General features: G+C 42.5%; 1 protein-coding gene across 2 annotated transcripts in view; it reads right to left on the bottom strand.

Annotated features, from left to right (window-relative positions):
• Positions 1-12821: 12821 nt before the first annotated feature.
• The window catches only part of EPRS1 (glutamyl-prolyl-tRNA synthetase 1), a 55587-nt gene continuing 45275 nt past the window's right edge, over positions 12822-23133 (bottom strand). For both annotated transcript variants that reach the window (XM_014598077.3, XM_014598078.3), the window contains 5 exons: positions 22884-23057; positions 17783-17943; positions 16782-16860; positions 13442-13506; positions 12822-13206 (listed from right to left, as the gene is read on the bottom strand). In XM_014598077.3, coding sequence (XP_014453563.1) covers positions 13056-13206; positions 13442-13506; positions 16782-16860; positions 17783-17943; positions 22884-23057 — 630 coding nt within the window. In that variant the 3' untranslated portion in view covers positions 12822-13055. The remainder of the gene's footprint in view (positions 13207-13441; positions 13507-16781; positions 16861-17782; positions 17944-22883; positions 23058-23133) is intronic.

The raw sequence follows: 23133 nt of genomic DNA, 5'->3' as shown, positions 1-23133 counted from the left end.
TGCTATTCCCTCAATAGTCTTGGTCCTACAAGATGTAATGGTTGTGGCTGGAACTCTGCAACACTCCCCTCTGCCTGTCAGCGCTGTTCACGTTTGGCACTTTTATAGGATGCACTAAAACAATAAAATCAGTTTAAAGTGCAATTTAGCAAGAGCCGGTCACGTGCAGTCTGCCCAGAAGATTTAGCTTCGCTTCTGCATCCTTCTGTGATGTGGGAATTTTTTATATGAATTACAGATAAAGTGGGGGAGACATTTCATAATGTAGTCTGAACCCCAATACCAGGGCACTCAGAGAGAACCGCCACTACCACCACCAGAGTCTCGAGCACAAGAGAGATCTCCAAAACAAAAGGGATAACCAAAACATTTGGTGGAGCAGGAAGTTTAAATGATAGCAGATGCATTTTATTTTCTCAAAGGGTTTTCTACAACCTCTCTTCTATAAAATTCAGCCATTCCTTTGGCCAATAATTTTTAATTTTAGTTCTAGAGAAAAAAAACCATGCACGCTCAAGTTCTACATTATGACACAATCAATAAACAGAGTTTATCAATACAGCAAATGGATCGTGCCAGAGATGTAATTAAAATGAAGATACTATTCAAGGGCCAACTTTTTCAAGAGGAGTTAATTGGAACCTTTATTTTGCATGCATTAATTTGCAACAATTACATACATATGCATTAATCCACAAAATTGTTTATGCCTGAAGGCCACTAATGAAAAATGTAACCTCTAGGATGTAAAAACTGCACATGGTGGCATTTAGTTTTAATATGCAAACTTCTCCTAGGCTTTCTAACTGTAAAAACAAGCCTCCTGGGTTTGCAAGGAAGAGACATTAAAGGAAATCTGGTAGCAGGAGAGATGTGGGTAAGGAAAAGAAGAGGAGCTTAGCTTGTGCGTTAAGTCATTTCTATAAACCAAAACAAACTTCTTCAGTACAGGTAAGAGAGTGCAAAGCACTAACAGCACCCCAGTCAAACAAGGTGGTCAGCTTTTGAGTTCATCGTACATACACACAATTTCCCGTTAGGAAAATGTAGCTGATAAAATTATGCAATATACAAACATGGAAGATGATCAGGTGCTTGTCTGGATAAATTTACAGTCTAATTTATGTTTCAACTTAAATTGCTCCTCTATGTACATATACATAAAATTGGCCATGAGATAAGAGGGAAAGAAATTCCATGCAGGGTAGCCAAATATGGATAAGATAATACAAATTACCCAAGTTGGCCAATTGTCCATCCCTGGTCTTAATTTTATTGAAGTAAATTATCTTGGGGTCAGAAACTTAGCTATCGAGATCCAATTTACATTTATTATTTTCTGCTCATATTCTGGTACAACTGAAATAACCTTGCTTAACCCACACATTCATGGGGCATTTAACAGCACCTGCTACCAGGATTGACATTTCTCTGCTGGTCATTCCTTCTCTGAATTGTTGCAACAGTCTTTGGCCTCTGCTGTTCAAATATCTGGAAAGAATTAGGTGTTTTCTTCTACTTCCTTCAGTTCTCACCCACCGTTTAGACAATTACACTGCTGTCTGTGCACCTAAGAATTAGTTTATTTTGCTGCATTCATTTATGGATTTGTTCCCATTTCAATTCCCAAATAGCTGCAAAGCTTAATGAAGATTTATTTTCTCTCTTGTACTTTGCATTTTATGACTGCTATTTCATGTAGCATCTCTCCAGTGCATTTTAATAACCCTTGCAGCAATGGGACACTTGTAGCTCTTGTCCCCCTGCTTTACCTGTGGCCAGTTCGGGTGCTTTTCAGGTCTTTGGGCAACATACTTTAGACTTGTGTGACAGAGTTGATCATGTAATTCTAGCAATAGGATAGACATGGACTTGAATGGGATAGTTTGAATAGGGATCATCCTGTCTTAAGCAGAAGATTGGACTAGATTACCTCTGGAAGTCCTTTCCAGCTCTGCTTTTCTAGGATCCATAAACAGTGGATTAAGATGGAAAAACTAATAACAGTGTTTGTATTAATGATCAATACCACTAAAAGCTTGTTTTTACATCCATGTTATTCCTAGTGCTCCCACTATATTTGCCGTGTGCTGGTTTTTGTCTTTTTACCAACAAAGGACTAAAGCAGTGCAATCCATTAAAAGGAAGAGGTTTTTTTGGAAAGTCCTCAAGTTGATTTTAGTGGGAGCAGAGCTAGATCAAATCTGCATGCTTTTGAAAGCCAACTTTAAATAGCATTTGATCACTGTCACTGAACATATCTCCTAAAATTTCAGCATCTACTTATTTCTACGTATTTGACCCAAATTCTTCAGAACTACTTCTTTAAAACTAGAAGTTAGAATACTGTTTTAGCTGTGACAGATTACAAGGACAGTTGATGTTACAGTGATTGTTGTAGTTACCTGGAAGGAGAAAAGAGCCTAAGGAATCAAAAACTAAATTGTTTGGGGCAATTATTTAAACTTACTTGGAACAAATGAAATACTGTAAGGGCACATCTACATAAGACTCTTTACTGTATAGTAGAGCAAATTACTGTGCAGTAAGCATTACTGTCTACACATGCAGACCCTCACTGCACAGTAATTTTCTCTGCTGGGCAGTTAATTTCCTATCTGCATTTGCTACCTGCCAAGTAGTTACTGTGCACTAAGGCACATGTAGATGGCTGACCAGGAGCAAATTTGGTCCCAGTAAGCAGGGAGTAAGAGATTTCTCCCTGCCTTTGGGAGCTGCCTGCTGCTGGGGCAAACTCCAGTGGCAGAACCCAGGTGGTGACAATGTGCCCCTGCCCTGACAGCAAGCAGCTCCTGGCTTGGCTCCCTGATCTGGGGCAGAGAGGCTTGGAAAAAGCTGCAGCCAGGGGTAGGTCCCAGCCCCTTGCCCCAATCTGCCAGTGGGACAGCTAGCAGCAAGCCCCCAGCTGGGTGGGGAATGCCTGAAATGGGACAGTTCCCAGCTGGCTCTGGGCTGCACATACAGACTTTCCCACACAGCCTGGGGCTGGCCAGGAACTATTCTGGTATGGGGCAGGTCCCAGCCCCACAGCTCTTTCCCAGCCCCATGTCCTGATCAGGCGACTGAGGCAGGGGGCTTGGAAAGAGCTGTGGGGGAGGGGGAGGTCCCAGCCCCCTACCCCAATTCACTGGTGGAGCAGCTAGCAGCAAGCCCCAAGGTGGGTGGGAAATCTCCACCCAGCTGGGAGCTCAGTGCTAGGTGCCCCATCAGTGGATTGGGGCAGGGAGCTGCTCCTCCCTCACAGCTATTTTCAAGCCCCTTGCCCCAGATTAGGGAGATGGGCCAGGGGGTCCCTGCTACCAGGCCCAGGGTGGATTTAGTCCAGAATAAATTACTGCAGAGTAAACCCATCCAGCAACATTTGCACATGTAGACATGCCCTAAGAGTTTCTAAACAGCAAATAGTAACATAGCAGCATGCTATGGTCACACTAGCTCTTCCCTCTTCATCCAGAAACTCTGATATAGAGTTTATAAATCTCTCTGAACTGGGGTGTGAAAAAGTGAGGTAATTTGTACAGTGAAAAAAAAATGTCAAAGTCATTTGGAACCAAACACAGGGTGTAAAAAATTTACAGGGACAGGGGACTAGCACTGCTCTTGATGTCTCCAATGTAAGCAATGGCTATCGAGCAGAGTAGTTATGCCTGAAGAATAATGCTTGTAGATGCCAGCTCAGCTGTACTAAGAGGCACTGTCCTACCCTAGTAAATTCAGTAAAGTTTGTTTATTCCCATGGTTTTGCTATTGTTATCTTTCCTCTACAGTTCACCATTGTATGACTCTGGGCACTTTGAAAATTAATGTCCACATTCTTATCTAGTTTAATGTGCATTTTACATTATTTAGCATTTCTCAAAAGGGATAGAAATGAAAGACAGAGCGCATCTATGATTTGAATCAGGATAGATGAGCAAGGTGTTCCAAACAGAATGGAGATGAAATTTCAGCAGATAAGACTTAAAGCATGGCTCTGATTTGGTGGGGGAGAAGGTGTGGGAAAGGGGACAAGGGGAAAAAGGTCCCTTATATTAGTGATCTCTAACACTGGCTGCAGGCAACTTCCACACATCCAAGAAGTTTATGAAAGAGAGTGGGGAGGGGAGTGGAAAGTACGAATTGACAAGTGAAGGCTATATTCCAACCATCAGCTCACAGGCACAAAGAAAGTACCATATTAAGATTGTGGTAGTTTCATGGTTCTTGGGGTCGGAAGGGACCTAAACAGCCCCCCTGCCCTGGGCAGGAACGAGTGCCAGGGTCATGACACCCCAGCCAAATATCTGTTCAGCTTCCTCTTGAAAACCCCCAAGGTAGGAGAGAGCACCACCTCCCTTGGGAGCCCGTTCCAGAGCCTGGCAGCCCTAACTGTAAAGTAATGTCTCCTGATGTCCAGCCTGAACCTTCTCTCTAACAATTTGTGGCCGTTATTACTAGTAACCCTGGGTGGTGCCCAGGGAACAGAGCCTCCCCCAATTCCCACTGGTCCTCCCGGTGAGTTTGTAAATGGCCACCAGATCCCTTCTCAGCCTTCTCTTGTGGAGGCTGAATAGGTTCAGGCCCTTCAGTCTCTCTTCATAAGGCCTGGCCTACTGCCCCCTGACCATGTGAGTGGCCCTCCTCTGGACCCTCTCAATGCTAGCCACATCCCTCTTGAAGTGTGGTGCCCAGAACTGGATGCAGCACTCCAACTGTGGCCTGACCAACGCCACAGAGGGGAAGGATCACCTCCCTGGACCTGCTTGTGATGCATTTGTACATGCACAACAAGGTGCAGTTAGCCTTATTCACTGCTGCCTCGCATTGGCGGCTCATGTTCATCCTGGAGTAAACAGTGACTCCAAGATCCCTCTTTGCCACCTTAGTGACAAGAAGGGTGTTCCCTAGCCTATACATGTGTTGCTGGTTCCTTCTCCCTAGATGGGGCACCTTGCACTTGTGTTGAATTCCATCCTATTCTCATCCGCCTACCTCTGTAACCTGTCTAGATCTAGCTGGCTTCTGTCCCTCCTCTCCAGCATGCCCCACATCTTGGCGTCGTGCGCGAATTTGGACAGCGTGCATTACACACCCACATCCCGATCACTGATAAAGATGTTGAACAGTACAGAGCCCAGGACCTAGCCCTGGGAGACTCCACTGCCCACATCCCTCCAGGTCGAAAACGACCCATCCACCACCACTCTCTGGGTGTGGCCATCTAGCCAGTTTGCCACCCATCTGACTGTGTAGGCATCAATGCTGCAGTCACCTAGGTTTTTTTAAGAGAATGTGGTGGGAAAGTGTCAAAGGCCTTCTTAAAGTCCAGGAAGACAACATCCATCTCAATGCCCTCGTCCAGGGACTTTGTAACCTGATCATAAAAGGAAACCAAGTTGGTGAGGGAGGATCTGCCCTTAATGAACTCATGTTGGTTGCCCCTGAGCATTACCTCCACTGCTGGGCCCTTGCAGATGTGCTCCTCGATAATTTTCTCAAAGGTCTTCCCAAGAACCGAGGTAAGGCCGATTGGTCTATAATTGTCAGGGTCCTCCTTTCTCCGCTTCTTGTAAATGGGGACCACATTGGTCCTTTTCCAATCCTCTGGTACCTGGCCAGAGCCCCAAGAGTGCCCATACAGCTGTGCCAGAAGCCCAGCTATGACCCCCACCAATTCCTTCAGCACCCTTGGATGAAGAGCATCTGGACCTACTGATTTAAACACGTCCATCCCCTCCAAAAGCTCCCTAACTAGGTCATCCCTGACCCTAGGCATGGCGGTGCCTGCTCTGGGTCTGTCCGTAATCCTAGTGGGGGAAATGTCCCGGTTCCTATTCAGGAATACAAAGGCAAAGAATTCGTTAAAGAGGTCAGCTTTTTCATTTGCTGCAATCACCAGATTGCCAAGCCTGTCCTGTAGGGGCCCCACATTACCTGGTGCCTTCTTCTTACTCCCTATGCATTTGAAAAAGGACTTTTTGTTATCCCTAATTCTAGGTCACTAGCCCTAGCTCCATCTCTGCCTTGGCCTTCCTAACAGCCTCCCTGCAATCACGAGCAATGGAGGTGTAATCCTCCTTGGTGATAGCTCTTTGCTTCTACTGTTTGTACACCTTCTTTTTTGCCCTCAGGCATTCCTGGATGCCTTTGCCGAGCCATAGGGGGGGTTTTAAGCACTCCTGCCCCTCTTGGTGCGCATTGGGACTGACTCCCTTTGAATTCGGATCATCTCCTTGGGGAACAACCATCTGTCTTGGACTCCCATCTCATTGAAGCTCCAACACCCCAATGCCTCTCCTGCTAATCTTCTTAGTTCACTGAAGTCGGCCCTCCTGGAAATCAAGGACTTTCACCTTACTGCTTGCTTTCACCACCCTGTGCTGGATAGTAAATTCTAGCAGGTGATGATCACTGTCACCCAGGTGGTTGAGTCCCTGCAGACCCTTCACCAGGTCGTCGCCTGTGGCAAGAACCAAGTCCAGCAAGGCATGGTACTCTTACCCATATTCATTCTAATACACATTCTAATATGGTACTCATATTAGAAAAGTTATATCCCTACCAGGGATTGGACAATAATCTAGCTGCCTTACATGGTCACCATTTCGTTCAGCCTTTCAGGATTTTCAAATTGCTGTAGGTAACACTTACCTCTTAACCTCTTTCACCAGGTTCTCAAAGCACTTTGCAAAAACTAGGTGGGTTACTCCCATAACGTAGGAGTGTTAAACTCACTTCGTGTCCTGGGCTGGATCTGGACCACGGGCCTCCTTATGGGCCAGATCCAGCCTGGGGCATAAGGAAGCAGCAACAGCAGCTCTGGCTCCAACTCAGAGCATATGGTTATGATGGTGGTGGCACCAGCTCCTGCCACAGAGCCAGAGCAGCCACTGCTGCATGCTCTATGCTACTTCAGCAGCTCCAGTATGCGGCACATAGCAGAAACAGCATCTGGGCAGGTGAAGCAGGGGGGTGACCAGAGCTGTAACACTCCTTGTTCACCTTCCTGCCACCAACCACCATGGCCAAGAGGCCCAAGGGTGAAGGCAGACCCAGCCCTGACTTGGCCCAGCCCCTGCACCCAGCAGGTGTTGTGCAGCTGGGGCTGTGGTCCACCAGCACTGTGGGACCAGACACTAGGGCTGTGCGAAACAGCACCGTTCTGTTTCACCTTCAGTTTCGATGGTTCGAAGGAACGGTGTCCCATTTCGAATTTCATTTCAATTAGAAACAGCTGTTCATTCTGTCGAAACTGAAAGGCTGTTTTGATGCCATTTCGAGGTTTCGCTGGGGGGGTGGGGAGTCAGCCCAACTAGGCTGACTTCCCACCCCCAGTGCTAGATTGCACAGGGGGCGGGAAGTCAGCCCAGCTAAGTTGACTCCCCATCCCCGGCGCTAGATTGGGCAGGGGGAGCAGAGAGTCAGCCCAGCTGGGCTCACTTCCCCCTCCATGCTGTGATCAGGTGCAGGGGTGGAGAGTCAGCCCAACCAGACTCACTCCCCCCTCCCCCACCCCGCGGTCATGTGTGTGGCAGAGAGTCAGCCCAGCTGGACTCATTCCCCACCACCTGCGTTGCAATCGGGTGCAGGGGTGGAGAGCCTCAGCACAGAGGCTCTGCAGCAGAGCCCTATGAGGCTGCCTGCTCCCTCGTCTCAAGGCATGCTGTGCCCCGCCAGCCGCTCCCCAGCTGGCTGGGGCACAGGATGCCTCAGTGTGGGGGTCGCCTGCCAGCTAGCCCTGCCCTGAGGCACCTTGTGCCCCAGCCAGCCCTTTCTGCAGCATATGGAACAGTGGGATAATATGTCCCACTGGAAACTGCATGAACAGGAGCATGCATTGCAGCATAAAAGTAGCAGCACAAAATTTGTGCCATTACTATTTCTGCTCCTGCAAATGCATGCCCCTGCTCATGTGGATGTGGCCAGGCAGTGCATCAAGGGCAGTGTGAGATATAGAACAGCTTGAATTCCCCTCCCTGGCCATTTCCTGCTATAACCACTCTGCTCCAGATTCCTTTTTGTGCAAACTTGCACAAGAAACAGGAACCAATATTTCTTCCAAGCAAATTTCCAAAACGGGATCGAACAGTCTTTTGTTGCCAGTTCTCCAAACCAGAAATGTAGGCCCAGACAGAGCACTACAATCATTATCCCTCCACACTGAATACTTGCTCTTGAACATATTTTTACTCTTATTAGGTAGAGTGTATATCTTCTGTAGAAGGTTGAAATCAGCTTTGGGTGAGATTCAACTGTCATAAATACCAATAAGCACAAGGTGTTTTATTTTAGGTGCTAGGTAGCTGGAATATGAGCTGAGGTTTGTTCCAATTTTTAACAGCTTGCAACAAGAATTGAAATAACTTACCAGGTAAACTATACCTGATATTAATTTAACATAGCTGTTCTGTTCGTAAAGGGCTTTTCCAGGTAATAAATATACATCATACTTGCAACGATGCATCACAATAAAATTTCAGTGAGATTCTGAATATAGGATTCAGTTGCACCCAACTCCACATGTTCTGTACCTTAAACTCAAGGAGAGATTTTACATGCAAGTAGCAGTATAGAGCCTATAGGAGAGTCGTGGGCTGACAAGGTTCTTTGGGTCAATCCGATAGCTTTTATTAGACCAACTCAAATAGTTGGACAAATTCTTCTTTGCAAGCTTTTGGGTAACAAACACCTTTCGTCAGGCAGAGGAAGCATCTGCAGTCGGCCTGTGCTCTTCCTGGACGACAGTCATGTTCATTTTGATTCTATCCAGCAGATGGTAGTAATATACAAAGAAGAGCTGACAACAGTATGGGCTATAATATCCTGCCATTTTTATTTTAGTCAGATATCAGTGGAAACCTGCAGCTACTTCAGTTCTGCTGTTTCATGCTTACCTCAGTTAGGGTATCTTAAATTCCTTTATGCTGCCAAACAACGATATCTAACAACCTCAATGCTATTTCGTTTCTGATTATTCTTTGCAGTCATTCACAAGTTGTTAAATGTAGGACTTAGAAGTGTGCAGTTTCACAACAGCAGCAGGATGTGTCTCCATCACGTGCCATGGAGCAGCTCAGATGGTGCTTCTAGATGTGGAACTTCATTTTTGAGGGGAAGGAATCATGCCCCACTACTCCCTTTAACTTTGTGCCTGTCACAACTCTCCACAGAAAACATTCTGAAGACTTCAAACCCATCTATAATTAGGAAGAAAAAAAAAAGTGTGCAGAAAAACCTACTCTTCTGAAAAAGACTAGGCTCCCCCCCGTATCACAACTTCAATCCAACTGATGGCAGATTGAGAACAACTCAGAACAATGTTGTCAAAATATTTTGCTTATTCCTTTTTTGGATAAAATTAACTGGTTGCATGTACCACCTCTTTGATCAAGCTGACAGACTGCATTATCTGACAGACTTCATTGTGAGACCATATGAGGCAGGAACAGGGAAACGCAGCCCCTTCTGGATCACACAGTAGTATCTTGCCTGAGCCATGCTTGCACAGTGCTTTAGTGGTTATTAGACTTTCCTTGTGTGCTTATCTCTTGTGGCTTTTGGATAATTGCACTGCTCATGTCTGCTGTAGCGTGTTGTAGATACGCCTCCAATATTTGCCTTCAAATCTCATCCTCACCCTCAGTATCCCAGCATAGTGGGAGAGAAGGGGAGCCCTATAAATCTAGCTTGCAGCAGTCATCTTCAGGTCATGCAGGGAGGTAGAACTCTATGGCTCTTAAGACTTGTGCGCCAGGGGAAATACCATGACCACTAAGGCAGTTTTCCCAGTTGCAGGGGAAAACTACTTTCTTGGCATGGGCTAGTACCTTGACCAAGGTAAGGCATAGTCTCTCACTTCTCTTCTAGCAGGAAGATCTTGGTTTTACAACCTCTTTATGAAAATGGGAGACTCTTCCCTAGCTTATTCCTGTAGCCATATGGCTGAGGGCAAGCAAAACTTGGAAGCATCCAAACCCCAAACCTCCCGGCTTGGGTCTGCAGGTAGGATGCCTGCTGCAGGATTTGGAAGCATCTGAAGCCCCAGGCGGGGCTGGAGGTTATTTGCCAGTAGTAGGGCCACATACGGTTCTTGAATGACTCATGGATTTGGCTTGGAACATTAAAAATTTTCCATAGAAAAACCCCCAAAACAAAAAGAAAAACTTGGGTTGCTTTCATTTCTTTACTCGGCACACAGGGGCCAGAGTGGGAACAAAATCTCTTCTCAGGATACCAATGATTGAGAATTAGAAAAGCCTGTTTTTATCAACCCATTTAAGTCTCTTTTCCTGTGTGAGAGGTATCTGGTAAACCATCTTTCTATTTGCTTCTATTAAAGTGAGGGGTAAAAGAGGGGTTTTTTGCCTTCCTCTGAAGCGCTGGACACAAGCTACAATTACAGGTGGGAATTTTGCCTCGGGTACACTTGTTTTAGTGCCGTAACTCAAAAAGCTCTCAGTTCTTGGCCTCACTCTTGCTCAGTGTCAAAGCTGGATTTTGCCTTGCGTCAGACTGGCCAAGAATGAAAGCGAAGCCTGCATGGATCAATCAATGGAACCAGTACCACATTCAGCCACTCTTTCCCTGGAGTGCACTAACACAGTTCTCCTACCTCATTTCATTTGTTTTTTTGTATAAGAACATATAGAACTGTAGAAACTCAATAGCTAGGCTTTCATTATTTATTCTTGACTTGTACTTGCAGTATTTTTGTACATGTAACATTCATTGTACTTCTGAGTATGCATGTTATACAAAGAGTAAAGACTTTAGATGAGGCTTTCATTATCCTTTAATTTGCATGGAGAAATGGCCTGGGTATTTCATGCAACAAGTGTAAAAACCTGAGATGCACCGATATATTGGCTGCATATCAGACTGGCACCAATAAAAGGTAAATTTACATTATCGGCTGTTAGCTTTTTTTGGCCCATGTAGCCGTTAATGTTCAGCAATAAATACCTTCTGGTAATTATACCTTCTGGTTGGGGCCCCCGGATGCCACGTGTATGCACATGACCAGGAATGCAGCCAGGCAGCATGAAGACCAGCTCACTTCAGGTAAGTCTATGGAGGGAAAGGGATGTGGGGGAGAGAAGGGGCGTGAAAGGGGCAGATTGAGGCCCCCATGGTGAGGGAGGGAGTGAGGCAGGGTAAAGGGGGCACTGGCCATCTAGGGCAGTAAATGGGACCTGATGCTGGGGTGAGGAGCAGGATGGAGCCATGGGCAGTGAGGGGGCTCCTGGGACAAAGGCAGCAGAGCAGAGAGCCCTGAGCTCACAGTGTGCAGCATGCATCCACCTTCACCTTGCTCAGCTCTGCTCCACTTAAAAATGGTGAAAATGGCACTCATTTGACAAGCTTTTGTTGAAGCGCCCCCAGTGCCATTCTTAAGCACTGGGATGCTGATCCCCTGGATGAGTTACCCAATGGCTCCATCCTGGTCCCCACCCCAGCCCTAGGTCCCATTCACTGCCCTGGCTGGGCAGCACCCCCCGCCCCTGCCCCACTCCCTCCTTCGCCATGAAGGCCTCAATGTGCCCCCCCACCCCCACACCCTTCCATAGACTTACCTGCAGGAAGGTGCTGTCCACAATGCATGGCAGCATTCCTGTAAATCAGTTATTGGATCAGTACTGGCTTGTTAATAATCAGCTATCAGTATCATCCAAGAAAATTTTTATCAGTGCACCCTAGTAAAAACTTATTTATAATGTGGTAGGTACCATGGTTCTTCATATGCACAGTGGGGCCTCTCCCTATTCCAAATGGGCTGTTGACATTACTGCATTTATTGGACAAACAGACTTCTGACATGAATAGAGATTAATTCCTGCATAATTTAATAACAGTTCTACTTTAAAATAGTGACTGGACATCTGTCTAAAGGGTGAATCTGCCCACAGTTGTTGAAAGGGTTTAGATGGAATAGAAAAGAAATGCTTCTGGACCAACTGCCAACCAAAGTGCTACAAGAAACATTTTCTGAACCAGTACTCTACAATTGTCCCCTGGCCTGGAGCATGCTGTGGAGATACTGTTCCATCTCCCTACCCCTTATGACATCTGAGGAGAGAAGAGGCTGCTTTAATTACTGATATTGTCCTGCTGTCCAATAATGAGGAACTTGGTAAAATGAAAGCATCATCTAAAATCTTTACTCTTTATAACACATGCATACTCAGAAGTACAACGAATGTTACACATTGTGTTAAACCTTTTGTGAGACAAGTAAACCTCATTCCCAGCCTAGAGGAGAAAGACAGGTTAAGGCCCTTGTACAAAGGCACACACTAAGTTAATGGTTTAGAATTCAAGCTTCCAGTCCTCCACTACAAATTAAACAATTGTTTGCTGTTAAAATACACCTGCCTAGGCACCACTGTACAGTACGCTTTAACCATGACCTTGGTTAGTTGTAGTCTCTACAATGGAGCTTGGCAAGGTTTTGCAACAGAGGCCATTTTAATAGCCACTTCTAGCTCTCAATGTAGGCTGCTTCCAACTTGGCCCATGCAGCCAGAGCTGGAGACGTCGCTACCCACCATGGTGCCACTGCCTCTCCCAGCTGCCCAAGCAAAGCCTCCTACTGCTGAAAGGCCATAGAAGACCCTGGGCTCCACGGACTGGATAAAATGGTTCCACGGGCTGGATCGGACCTGCAAGTCATGCTGCCAGCCCTGCTCTACAACATTTTACATTTTCCCTCACGTGCCTGTATTTTGTTACAGTACATGATGCCTGCAAGCAAACTCTAAAACAAGCAAAGAATACCTAATCGTTTCCTTTGAGAGCAAGACAAAAAGACAAAAACCAAACAATATAGCTCACAATACATATTTATTATTAGAGATGTTTACAGAAAAGTCTGTGTATTACTGCTAGTCTAGGACTGATGACTGGGGGATTTATTTTATTTATTTATTTATTTTTATAGTTTATGGCTTTGTTTTTCGAATTCTTTAAAAAGAAGTCACAAAACTGATAAATTCTGGGGATACTTCAGTCTCATTAAAAAAAGCTGAATTCCGAGATAAGGTGCTTTCACTAGCAGTTTAGTAACTACGGCCAAACAGAGTGTAGAACTTGGCAGGGTTCTTGCCACATACACATTTTGTTCCAGCCTGCAGCTCACAGAGAGGTTTGAAGGGGATGCAGAGACTTTTTGCTCCCATGGATGGGGCACCAGGCTCAAGATCTTGATCCCTAAGAAAGAAAAACAATTTTTTTAAGCATTTTTAATTAATCTGATTTAATAGAAAAAATAAGTTTCAAGACAGACTTATTGGAGTAGAAAGTTTGAAGCTGATGGAGTAAAGCCTGCTTTGTATTTAGAAGAGTGAAAATTCTATGCAGATGGTGTAAAATGAATGTTACTTTAATATTTCACATTCAACTACATTTTGTTTTCAGACAAGTAAGTTCCTTCCAGTTATGTTACCTGGCAGTAGTTTTCTTGATCCAGTCCTCACATTCAATCTCCCCACAAAAGGGAATCTGCACAATCTGATGTAAAAGAAAGATGGACAGGTTAGATATTAAAACAGGCAGTCTGTTTGTTGAAAAGAAAGACTCCTAAGTCCTGCAGCTGTTATACAGCTAACACTATCTAGTGATTCCTTGGTCAGAAGACATATTAGCTTAATTCACAGGACTTTTATAGCCATCCTGTCATGAATATAGAGTTCAACAGTTGTTTCTTAATGATGAAACTAGTAAAGCATTGGTATAAACCCACAGCAGATTTTAAGAGGGTGATTGCTGCCTTCATATAAATTGCTTGCATTTATAAGACAGATATTTAAAAGAAAAAGAAAATACTATAGATTCATAGATGTTTGGGTCAGAAGGGATCATCGAGTCCAAACTCTGCCCTGGGTAGGGAAGAGCACCGGGGTCAGATGACCCCAGCCAGATGCATGTCTAGCCTCCTCTTAAAGACCCCCAGGGTAGGGGAGAGCACCATCTCCCTTGGAAGCCCATTCCAAATTCTGGCAACCCTTACTATAAAGAAGTTTTTCCCGGGGTCTAACTTAAATCTGCTCTCCATCAGCTTGTGGCTGTTGTTCCTAGTTACTCCAAGGGGTGCCCTGGTAAACACAGCATCTCCTACTCCTTGCTGCCCCTCTCCCTGCCCCCTATGATTAATTTGTAGGCAGCCACAAGATCACCTCTCAGCCTTCTCTTGAAGAGGCTGAAGAGATCCAGGTCTCTCACTCTCTCCTCATAGGGCTTTGCCTGTAGGCCCCTAACCATGAGTGGCCCTCCTCTGAACCTTCTCGAGGTTGTTCGCATCTCTCTTGAAGTATGGGGCCCAAAACTGGATGCGGTACTCCAACTGTGGCCTGACCAATAAGTTTTCTTCTACTCATGAAAATGATTTAGTCCTCTATGAAGCTGTTGGACTGCAAGGAGAACACTTTCTTACACTGTATAAAGGGACACATTGAGAACTCTTAGTAAAGCTTCCCATTATAAATTCCAGCCATTAGGATTTTCATATTTTCTGAACAAGGCATACATTTTAACTGTGGTTAATACATGTCCTAAAATATGAGTGTACCTGGGTTTGCTGGTTTTTAAACAGCTTAAACCTACAGTAAATATTACAACAGGATGACTATGTAACACCTCAATGTTGTCTGAACACAAGACACAAAAGCAACATCATGCAGAAAACACAGGAAGGTCTTTATCCACGGCTACTATGATCAGTGAAGCTAAACTTCCTTTGAAAACTGTGTGCACCAGAGAAATACCACTGCAGAACCAGAAGGTGGAGCACAGTATTTTTGTGCAAATTTATTTTTTCAAGGGAGGGTCATCTTGTTTCTTTGGCACAATACCACAACCATGAATGAGGCTGTGAAGTGCTAGCTGATGAACAGACGCGGTTGCTTTTGCTACACAGTTTACAAATCAAGTTAAAAAAATGCAAAGGCATTTGAGTTAAAGAACAATAGGAGGAGGACAGGAGTAAAAAGAATAAGAAAATGGCTAAATAAGGTAACTAGAGTGCATTTTATAGTGAATGGAAAATCATTAGATAATATAAACTCCAACAGGCTCCATACCTAGCCCTTAGAAAACATTTCATCCACTGTATGTCTAACATTACACAAATCACTTAATCTCTCTTTATGTCTCGCTAATACACAACAAGTATTGCACTAAGCAGGAATTCTACTTAAATTTCCTCAGTAAATTTTCAAATATACTTATCAATGTATGGGCTAGGTGATGGATTACAGAATTTCAAGTTAAAACATCAAGACAATGGCAGCTCACTGGACATCTCAAGTGAAAAACAATTTGGTTCATTTCTTGATTAAGAATTGCTTTTATGTAGAAGTGCACCGATATATCGGTTGCATATCAGATCGGCACTGATAAAAAAAAATTAACATTATTGACCATCGGCTATTTTTGGCCATTGTGGCCAGTGATGTCACTGATATAGGAATGCAGCCCAGCAGCATGGAGAGTAAGTTGGTTATTGGATTGGCATCAGTCAATATAGATGGCTAATAATCTGCTATCAATATGAGCCAAGAAAATCTTTCAGTGCATCCCTACTTTTATACTCTAACCTACATGTCAGCTGCTCTATCAACACTTCCCTTAAATTTAGCATTCTAAAAAGAATGGAAGTCAATCCTGCTACATTATCAGTTATTCTGAATATTAAACTTGGGAAACTTTCTGATGCCCAGCAATTCTTAAATGCACCCAATGGCTTCTGCCCAGGTCAAAAAAGCAAGTTTTCTTTGACGCAAGTAGGATGTACTTTGGACTCTTACTTGGAACCTTGCTATGATATTTGGTAATTATTTTGCAACTACTCGTGTTGGAAAAATGACAGTAGCTTATCTTAATCTGAATAAGGTATTTGTATTAAGATCTATGGCTACTTCCTGCTGAAAAAGCAGTATACTTATTTAAAGTGCTGCGGGACAGGTAACAGGCATTTCAGATTACCTTATGTAGCCTTATTACCTATGCAAGAATAAATAATATTTTAAATACTAGTATCTTAGAAAATCTTATTAATCAAAACTACATTTGAACATAGGGGATAACAAGCAGCACTGGAGGATTTGAGAAGTTACAATTCTAGCCAATCTCCATTAAAACATTACACTTGGTGATAGAAGTAGTTTGATTAAAAACACCAGATAGCTCCCTTTAAAATAGTAACCCAGCATTTTTTTTAGGCACCAGATACTTAACTGGCCTCTAAAGTATAAGAAAAATTGTACAGGTTTCCCTCGCTTTATGCTGTACATGTGTTCTTGGATAGTGGTGCATAACTCAAATTTGCATACAAGGAACCCACTTTACAATGTAACCAATAGGGATATGTTCCAAGACCTCAACTATACTGACCCCGAGACCCATTTCTACCACTTTTACAGGACAATTTTGGTACTCAGCAACAGCAGAATACACACAAGCACAGGGCACTGTCATAATGAGGATGGCAGCTACAAAAACCACACGTGGCAGACGAGCGAGGAGCACAGATCCACACAGAAGACTATATTTTGGCGCATGTCACTCATGCAACGCACCGCATAAAGGAGCTGACTGTGGGCTTCCACCACACCAATCACATAAGAGTGAATTTACCTTGCATATAATGAATTTTTGGTATAAAAAGGGTCATCGCATAAGAGCAAATTCACACATACAGAACCCACATAAAGCAAGGGAAACCTGTATATTATTTTAACTATGTCAAAAGACACTTGGTACTGAAGTTCAAAAGGGAATTTCTTTACCTTTCCGGAATCAAGTTCTTTTTGAAAGTCATCCATATCATTAGACACCACCATGTGATTTTTCAGGTCTTCAAATGCTCTAAAAAAAAAAATTAATTAAATCAAGTAAGTACACTTCTACAACAAGGAGTTACCAATTGAAAAAAGTTTGCTAAGAGTTGGAGAAGAAAAATTACACACGGAAAAGGAATTATAAGTACAATCAATGCCTTAAAAATCAGGATATTTTCCAGTTTACAGTTGTTGCACCTAAAAGACAAATTAAAGACATCCTCCTCTCCTGGTTGCAGGAGATTCTACCACACTAGCACATAAGCCCAAGGAACAGGGAAGAGGCACTGTTTGAGCTGCAAGAGGGACAAACATTACCTTCTAGTGCAGGGGCAGGCGGTTATTTTGGCCAGAGGGCTGCTTACTGAGTTTTGGCAAGCCATCGAGGGCTGCATGATAGGCAGCCCAGGGCAGATAAATATTAAGTTTCTAAACCTTTTAGGGGCCGCACAGGCCGGATAGAATGGCCTGGCAGGCCACATCCAGCCCCTGGGCCGCATTTTGCCCACCCCTGTTCTAGTGAGTACAGCAAAGGTAGCTGCAAGGTGCCCAGACTATAAAGCTAGGGTGGAAGGAAAAGCCTTGTTGGTATTTTATTTATTTATTTATTTTAAAGGAGAGACATTTGCAGTACATGGCAGGACTAAAACAGAGTGAAGAGAGCATTGACACACACAAGACAAATACCTTCACCATAGCACTTTCAAGAGGGGTCTTAGTTGAGAAGATTTCCTAATTAAAAACACTAACTGAAGGGGAGAGAAGGGGGGGCAGGTGGAAGGTGGGAACGACAGAATAATAAAAAGGTGTCCTGAACAGAGAAGGGCAAGATGAAGAAGACTCTCTTCCCCAGTTAAATCTAAAGGAGATGAGGAAATCTCCTCTTCAGCAAAAATAAAGTCAAGTCAGTCACATATGCTGAATGATTTAAATTTCTCCTGTAGTCTAACCTGTTGTAAAGGTTAGCATGGATCTCCTCCAAAATCTGGCTGAGTTTATCCTCTGCCTCATGTTCAGCAAATGTCAACTTCTGTCCTGTGTCTCTTCTGACAGCAACAAACTGATGGTTCTTCATATCTCGTGGTCCCACTTCCAGCCTAATTGGAACACCCTGGAAGCAAAAACAAAGAGTTTATCTTTATTTCTACACATTAGATTATTGTATTACAAATAGATAGCGGAACCAGTCAATTTCAGAAGAGTAAGACTTTCTTCATCTGTTGCTGTTAACACTCTTATTTCAATCTGGAGTCAATTTACATTAAGCATTATTTATTCCTCTTAAACACATTGATATAACTAGCAAGGGAATTATATGGCTACTCTAACACTTGGAAGTAGTCAAGACTAGAGCAAACTTAAGCTTTGAGATTGTTTCTGCACCTTTGTAAACTGCACCTTTACCTATTCTAGACTCCTCTATCATGAACCATTTGAAACAACTAAAAAAAAATGTTGCGACTCCTTTGCACATGACACTGTATGTTATAATTATGGAAGCAATGGCAGTCTCATGTAGTACTTCATAATCTCCTAAAATCTCCTTGACTAAAGGTACTTATTTATACTCCTATTTAGAGTAGCATCTGCATGCAATGTTGAAACGGATGGTAGATAGGAACTATTATGGCAAATTGCAAAGTAGTATGGTACAGATATAGAGTAAATAAAGGCCAAATGGAAACTGTCCTGATCGTGAACCCAAGAATAAAAAGTAAGCACCTCAGCATGTCAAAGCCTCAATTTTCTAGCTAAAATCCAAAACAATGATTTTAAATTTGTGCTGTCAGCAGACTGGTACAGAAGAAATAAATTATTGTGATTTGGGCAGTTTACCTACCAAAGGTGTTAAGCTCTCGCATATCTTCAAGAAATATAAAACTCCCAAGTTTTACTTGTGCTCAAATAGTATCATCATGACCAGTTACGTAGCCCTAGCAGTCTGCTTTCAATTACAGGTTTCCCTCACTTTATGCAGGTTCTGTAGGTGTGAATTCACTCCTATGCAGTAATCCTTTTTATACCAAAACTCATTATATGCAAGGTAAATTCACTCTTATGCGATTGGTGCAGTAGAAGCCTGCAGTCAGCTGCTTTGTGTGGTGCATTGTGGGAGTGATGCCATAGGCAAAGAAAGAAAACGTTATTTGGGGGAGGCTGAGCCACCTGGATAGTGGTGCCTGGACAGGGCTGCAGCACCGGCCCCTGCAGCCCGGTGTCCCAAGAGCTGTGAGCCATGAAGCCTCCCGGCAGCAACGCCCACAGCCACTGCTCAGGGCAGCTGGGGCCTGTGCTTCTGGAGCTGCAGCTGCCCTGGAAGCAGCGTGACGCCACATTAGTACAGTTGGGGTCTTGGAAAGTATCCCTATTTGTTATATTGTAAAGTGGGTTCCTTTTATGCGAATTTGAGTTATGCACCATTTTCCACGAAAGCACATACAGCATAAAGTGAAGGAAACCTGTACAGGCAGTTTCGTCTCCACGATCAGAAGAAACAAAAAGGAACTGGTAGAATAGTATGTTAAAAAAAAAAAAGCGCAGAGGCCAGACTACATGAAGAGTACTGCTTGTCAGAATCTAAAAAACCTGAGCATATTTACTTCTAAAAACATATTTAAATTCTCTCAGACACATCCACCAACTTGCTATACCCTGCCATTATTTTTTCATGCGGATGTTGACTTAAATGCCTTGTTATCTTGGAGGCGCGTAGGTTGTAGCCGTGTTGGTCTAAGGACATAGGCAGACAAGGTTCTTTGGGTGAATCAGATCTTTTATTAGACCAACTCAAATAATTGTTTTCCAACTATTAAGCAAGCTTTCGGGTTCAAAAACCCTTCGTCAGGCTAAGGAAGTTTCAGCAGTTGGCATGTGCTCTTCCTTAATAATTGTTTTCCAACTATTTAAGTTGGTCTAATAAAAGATATCAGATTCACCCAAAGAACCTTGTCTTGTTATCTTGGAGGCCCTATATATACCGATATGAAAGCCATATTAAAACAGTTTTAAAAATTATTCAAAATGATGTTAGCTAGTTTAACTGGGAGATAGTTGCCATACCTGGTGAATCAGATTAATTCTTCAAATTTTAAATAAAAGTGTTACTAATTTAGATTTAATATAACTGTGTTTTTCAAATCACTGATACCTTCTAATCCTAACGTGGCAAAACACATTTGAGCAGCAAGTCTGTAAACTAGTTCTATTAAAGTTGCACAAGTATTAATTTTGATGGTGCTAGAACAGAGAGACATAAAGATATGTCTTTGTTTCATAACGTTTTCATACTTTTTAAACTTCATGACAAAGACTAACTTTAAATCCCGTTAAACGCACAGGAACCCAAGTTTGTTCCCATTCAGGAACATTTTATAGCTGTACTTTTTACTAGTCTAGTGCAATAATTCATTACATCCCTCTCCAGCTAGGTGGATGTTTCATAACAGGCACATGTTGTACTTGCCCTTTCATTTAGGACAGCAGTTTCTTTTTTCCTTTAGCCTGCTGCCAAATGTCAAAATATTGTTGCCCCTGTTGCAAGTGAAAAACTGACTGTACTTACAACATCATGTAAGATAACTTTTGTCCTGGCTTTCCATTCACTTCATATTCTGGACCTTCTTGATATTCAGTGTACAAAACAGACTTCCTCACCTTAGGACTAGCTACTTTCGAAATTGCAGGAAGGCCTATTTTTAAAGCAAAATTTGCTGTTGCAAATTATTGATAGAAGCTACAGGTAGATGCTATAAACAAGCATATTTGAAAACTGTTAATAAGAATATTCACTAGTTTCATCACTTCCAAAACCTGCCATTTTCATATTCTGAGGAAAATATGTAGCAGCTATATCTTTCTGTTCTGAGAATAGCAAGCAGCGCAGTGAAAGGATTAAAGAAGCCACCACAAACCCCTGAAGCCCTGTCTTACATGAAAATCTCTTTACAGGAGTCTCACAAATTGTACCCCTTAGAGCATAAGTTCTTAAGGGTGTGCAGTGCTTCAGAAAGAATTGTATATCTCAATGTCTGCATAGTGACTAGCACAATGTAATCGTAATGGTACTTAGTACAGTTTGGCTCCATTATTATACAATATAAAAAAATCCAAAGTCATCAAAAAGCTGTGCCTCCCAAGACAAAGCTCAATAATTATCATTTAAAACTAAATATAAATCCCCCTTCACATGTTCCACAGGTTCTTGGTGAAAAAACTACACAACTTCTTACTCTACTAACTTCTAGTTACAGTGGCAAAATAAGTACAGTTTTCCTGTAAGTTGTGGTGTCTTAAAACTATATAGTTTTCATGTTCTGATAGTCTTGTGTCGAAACTTGAGGCTGAAATTCTCCCATTATTGCAAATAAAGAGAATGATAAATTATGTATCGCATAATTTCATACAATTAATACTGTGAAAGTCAAAGATATAAACAGAGCCAAATGTGAAAGTCTGTGGGGTATCCATGCATACCATACAATACTAGCTTTTATCCTTTCATTTTAATGATTGAAAGTATTCACACAAGTATTTATCAGTTTTGTCCATTACTGCAGTTCTCAACAGAAAGAACAAGAATCCTCAACTCTCAAATGTTAAGTCTCTCACTTCTCCAAAGGAACTTAATATCATATTTTAAATATGCATTTTTATGACATTTCATGACATTTTCAGTCACATTTTAAATTAAGGATGCATTTATAAACAATTTATAAATGCACATTTTAAAGTATATCAGAATATAGTAAGGTTGCAAACTGAGGTAATAAGCAACCTATTGAAATTTCAGGACCACCAACTGATTTATTATAGCTCCTTCAAAATAGAAGGCTTTAAAATAATAATAAAATGTACCCACATTGTTTCTCTACCTGTAATAGGAGCTTTTCAAGACCTTTAACAGAAAGCTTTGATCTGGAGGTTAGCATTTGAATATTTATGTAAACTTCAAACTCTGGATAAAAATATGAAAAACACAAATAATGCTACTGGGTTGTAACTCCTTCATTGTTCATTCTACTCCAAATTACTCGCTCCGCTTTAAATACCTTGTTCTTCACTGCTATACTTACAAAGCCTCTAAAGCTACCTTCACTACAATATTTGAGCTTTTTGTTGTAAAACAGAAAGGCTTCTTTCTGTTGTGGTACTATAAGGCCATTGCAAATTTTTCAGTTTGTTCAGCTACAAAAGTGGTTCTCAATCTCGCTGGATTTAAGGCACCCAAAGAAAATGTCAGCTTTTAGCCTTCACGTGATTACGGAAAAATAACGGAGTAATTCTTCTGCTGCAAAGAACTTAGAAAAACCACAACAGGATGCAATGCTTTTGGCACTACACATTCATATTTGAAATCTCTGAGTATCGTGTGAATCATACCCAGTGTACGGACACCTAACAGTGTTATTATTACATGGCACCTTTAAAAGGATCTTATGGCACCTGAGGGTATAATGGCACGCTAATTGAAACTGAGCTACAGTATCATAGGGCATCATATTATCCCACTACCTACGATATTCTTAGCAGCTGGTCTTTTTTTTTTTTTTTTTTTTAAACTGACATGGTGCAGGCATGCAACCATCTCCCCCACCTCTTCATTATGAAGAGGGAACAGCTAAGGCAGCAACCCCATGAGGAGACTTGATATTGCGAGGGGGAGAGGGATTGTGTGCAAAAAGGAATAAAATAATGGCTGCCACTGCTGCTGGCGTCAGCCAGAATCTGCCACTGCCCTGCACACCAGTGCTGCCTCAGGGACTGAACTGCCCTGTTACACCCGTTTCATTCTCCATGTTCACCAGCCGGTAAAGTTATTTAGCTCTCTTGTCTAAGGTAATCATCTCCAGCAAGGTGAGAACTGGTCTCAGAAAACATCTTTCATTTTGCAAGAAGCAGAAGTCTTTAAGAGATGACACAACTACTGCTGTGATAACAATTAGCTTTTTTCTATTTACTGAAAATGTATGCTTGTAGAAAGTACAGAAAATGCAGAAATCAAAAAATACACACATTACTGAAAATACACAGATTTACTGAAAAGAATTTTACCTTTAGCTCCCAGTGATTGAACTTCCAACCAGGTGAATAATTGTCTCTTAAGTCAGCACGGACACGAATATTAACACTGAGCAGCCTCTTAAGGTAGTCACTGCATTTCTTCAGCAGGGCATCTTTGTCTTCCTCAGAAAGTGAATTTGTGATGCCACAAGGAATAATTATAACCTACAACATAATACAAGTAAAAATTTACAGCAAGCATGTGTTTCTAATTCATTTAATATACAAGACCAAAGAAAAA

The sequence above is a fragment of the Alligator mississippiensis genome, chromosome 1, assembly GCF_030867095.1.
Source record: "Alligator mississippiensis isolate rAllMis1 chromosome 1, rAllMis1, whole genome shotgun sequence".
NCBI lineage: Eukaryota > Metazoa > Chordata > Crocodylia > Alligatoridae > Alligator > Alligator mississippiensis.
This window is presented reverse-complemented; position numbering and strand designations above follow the sequence as displayed.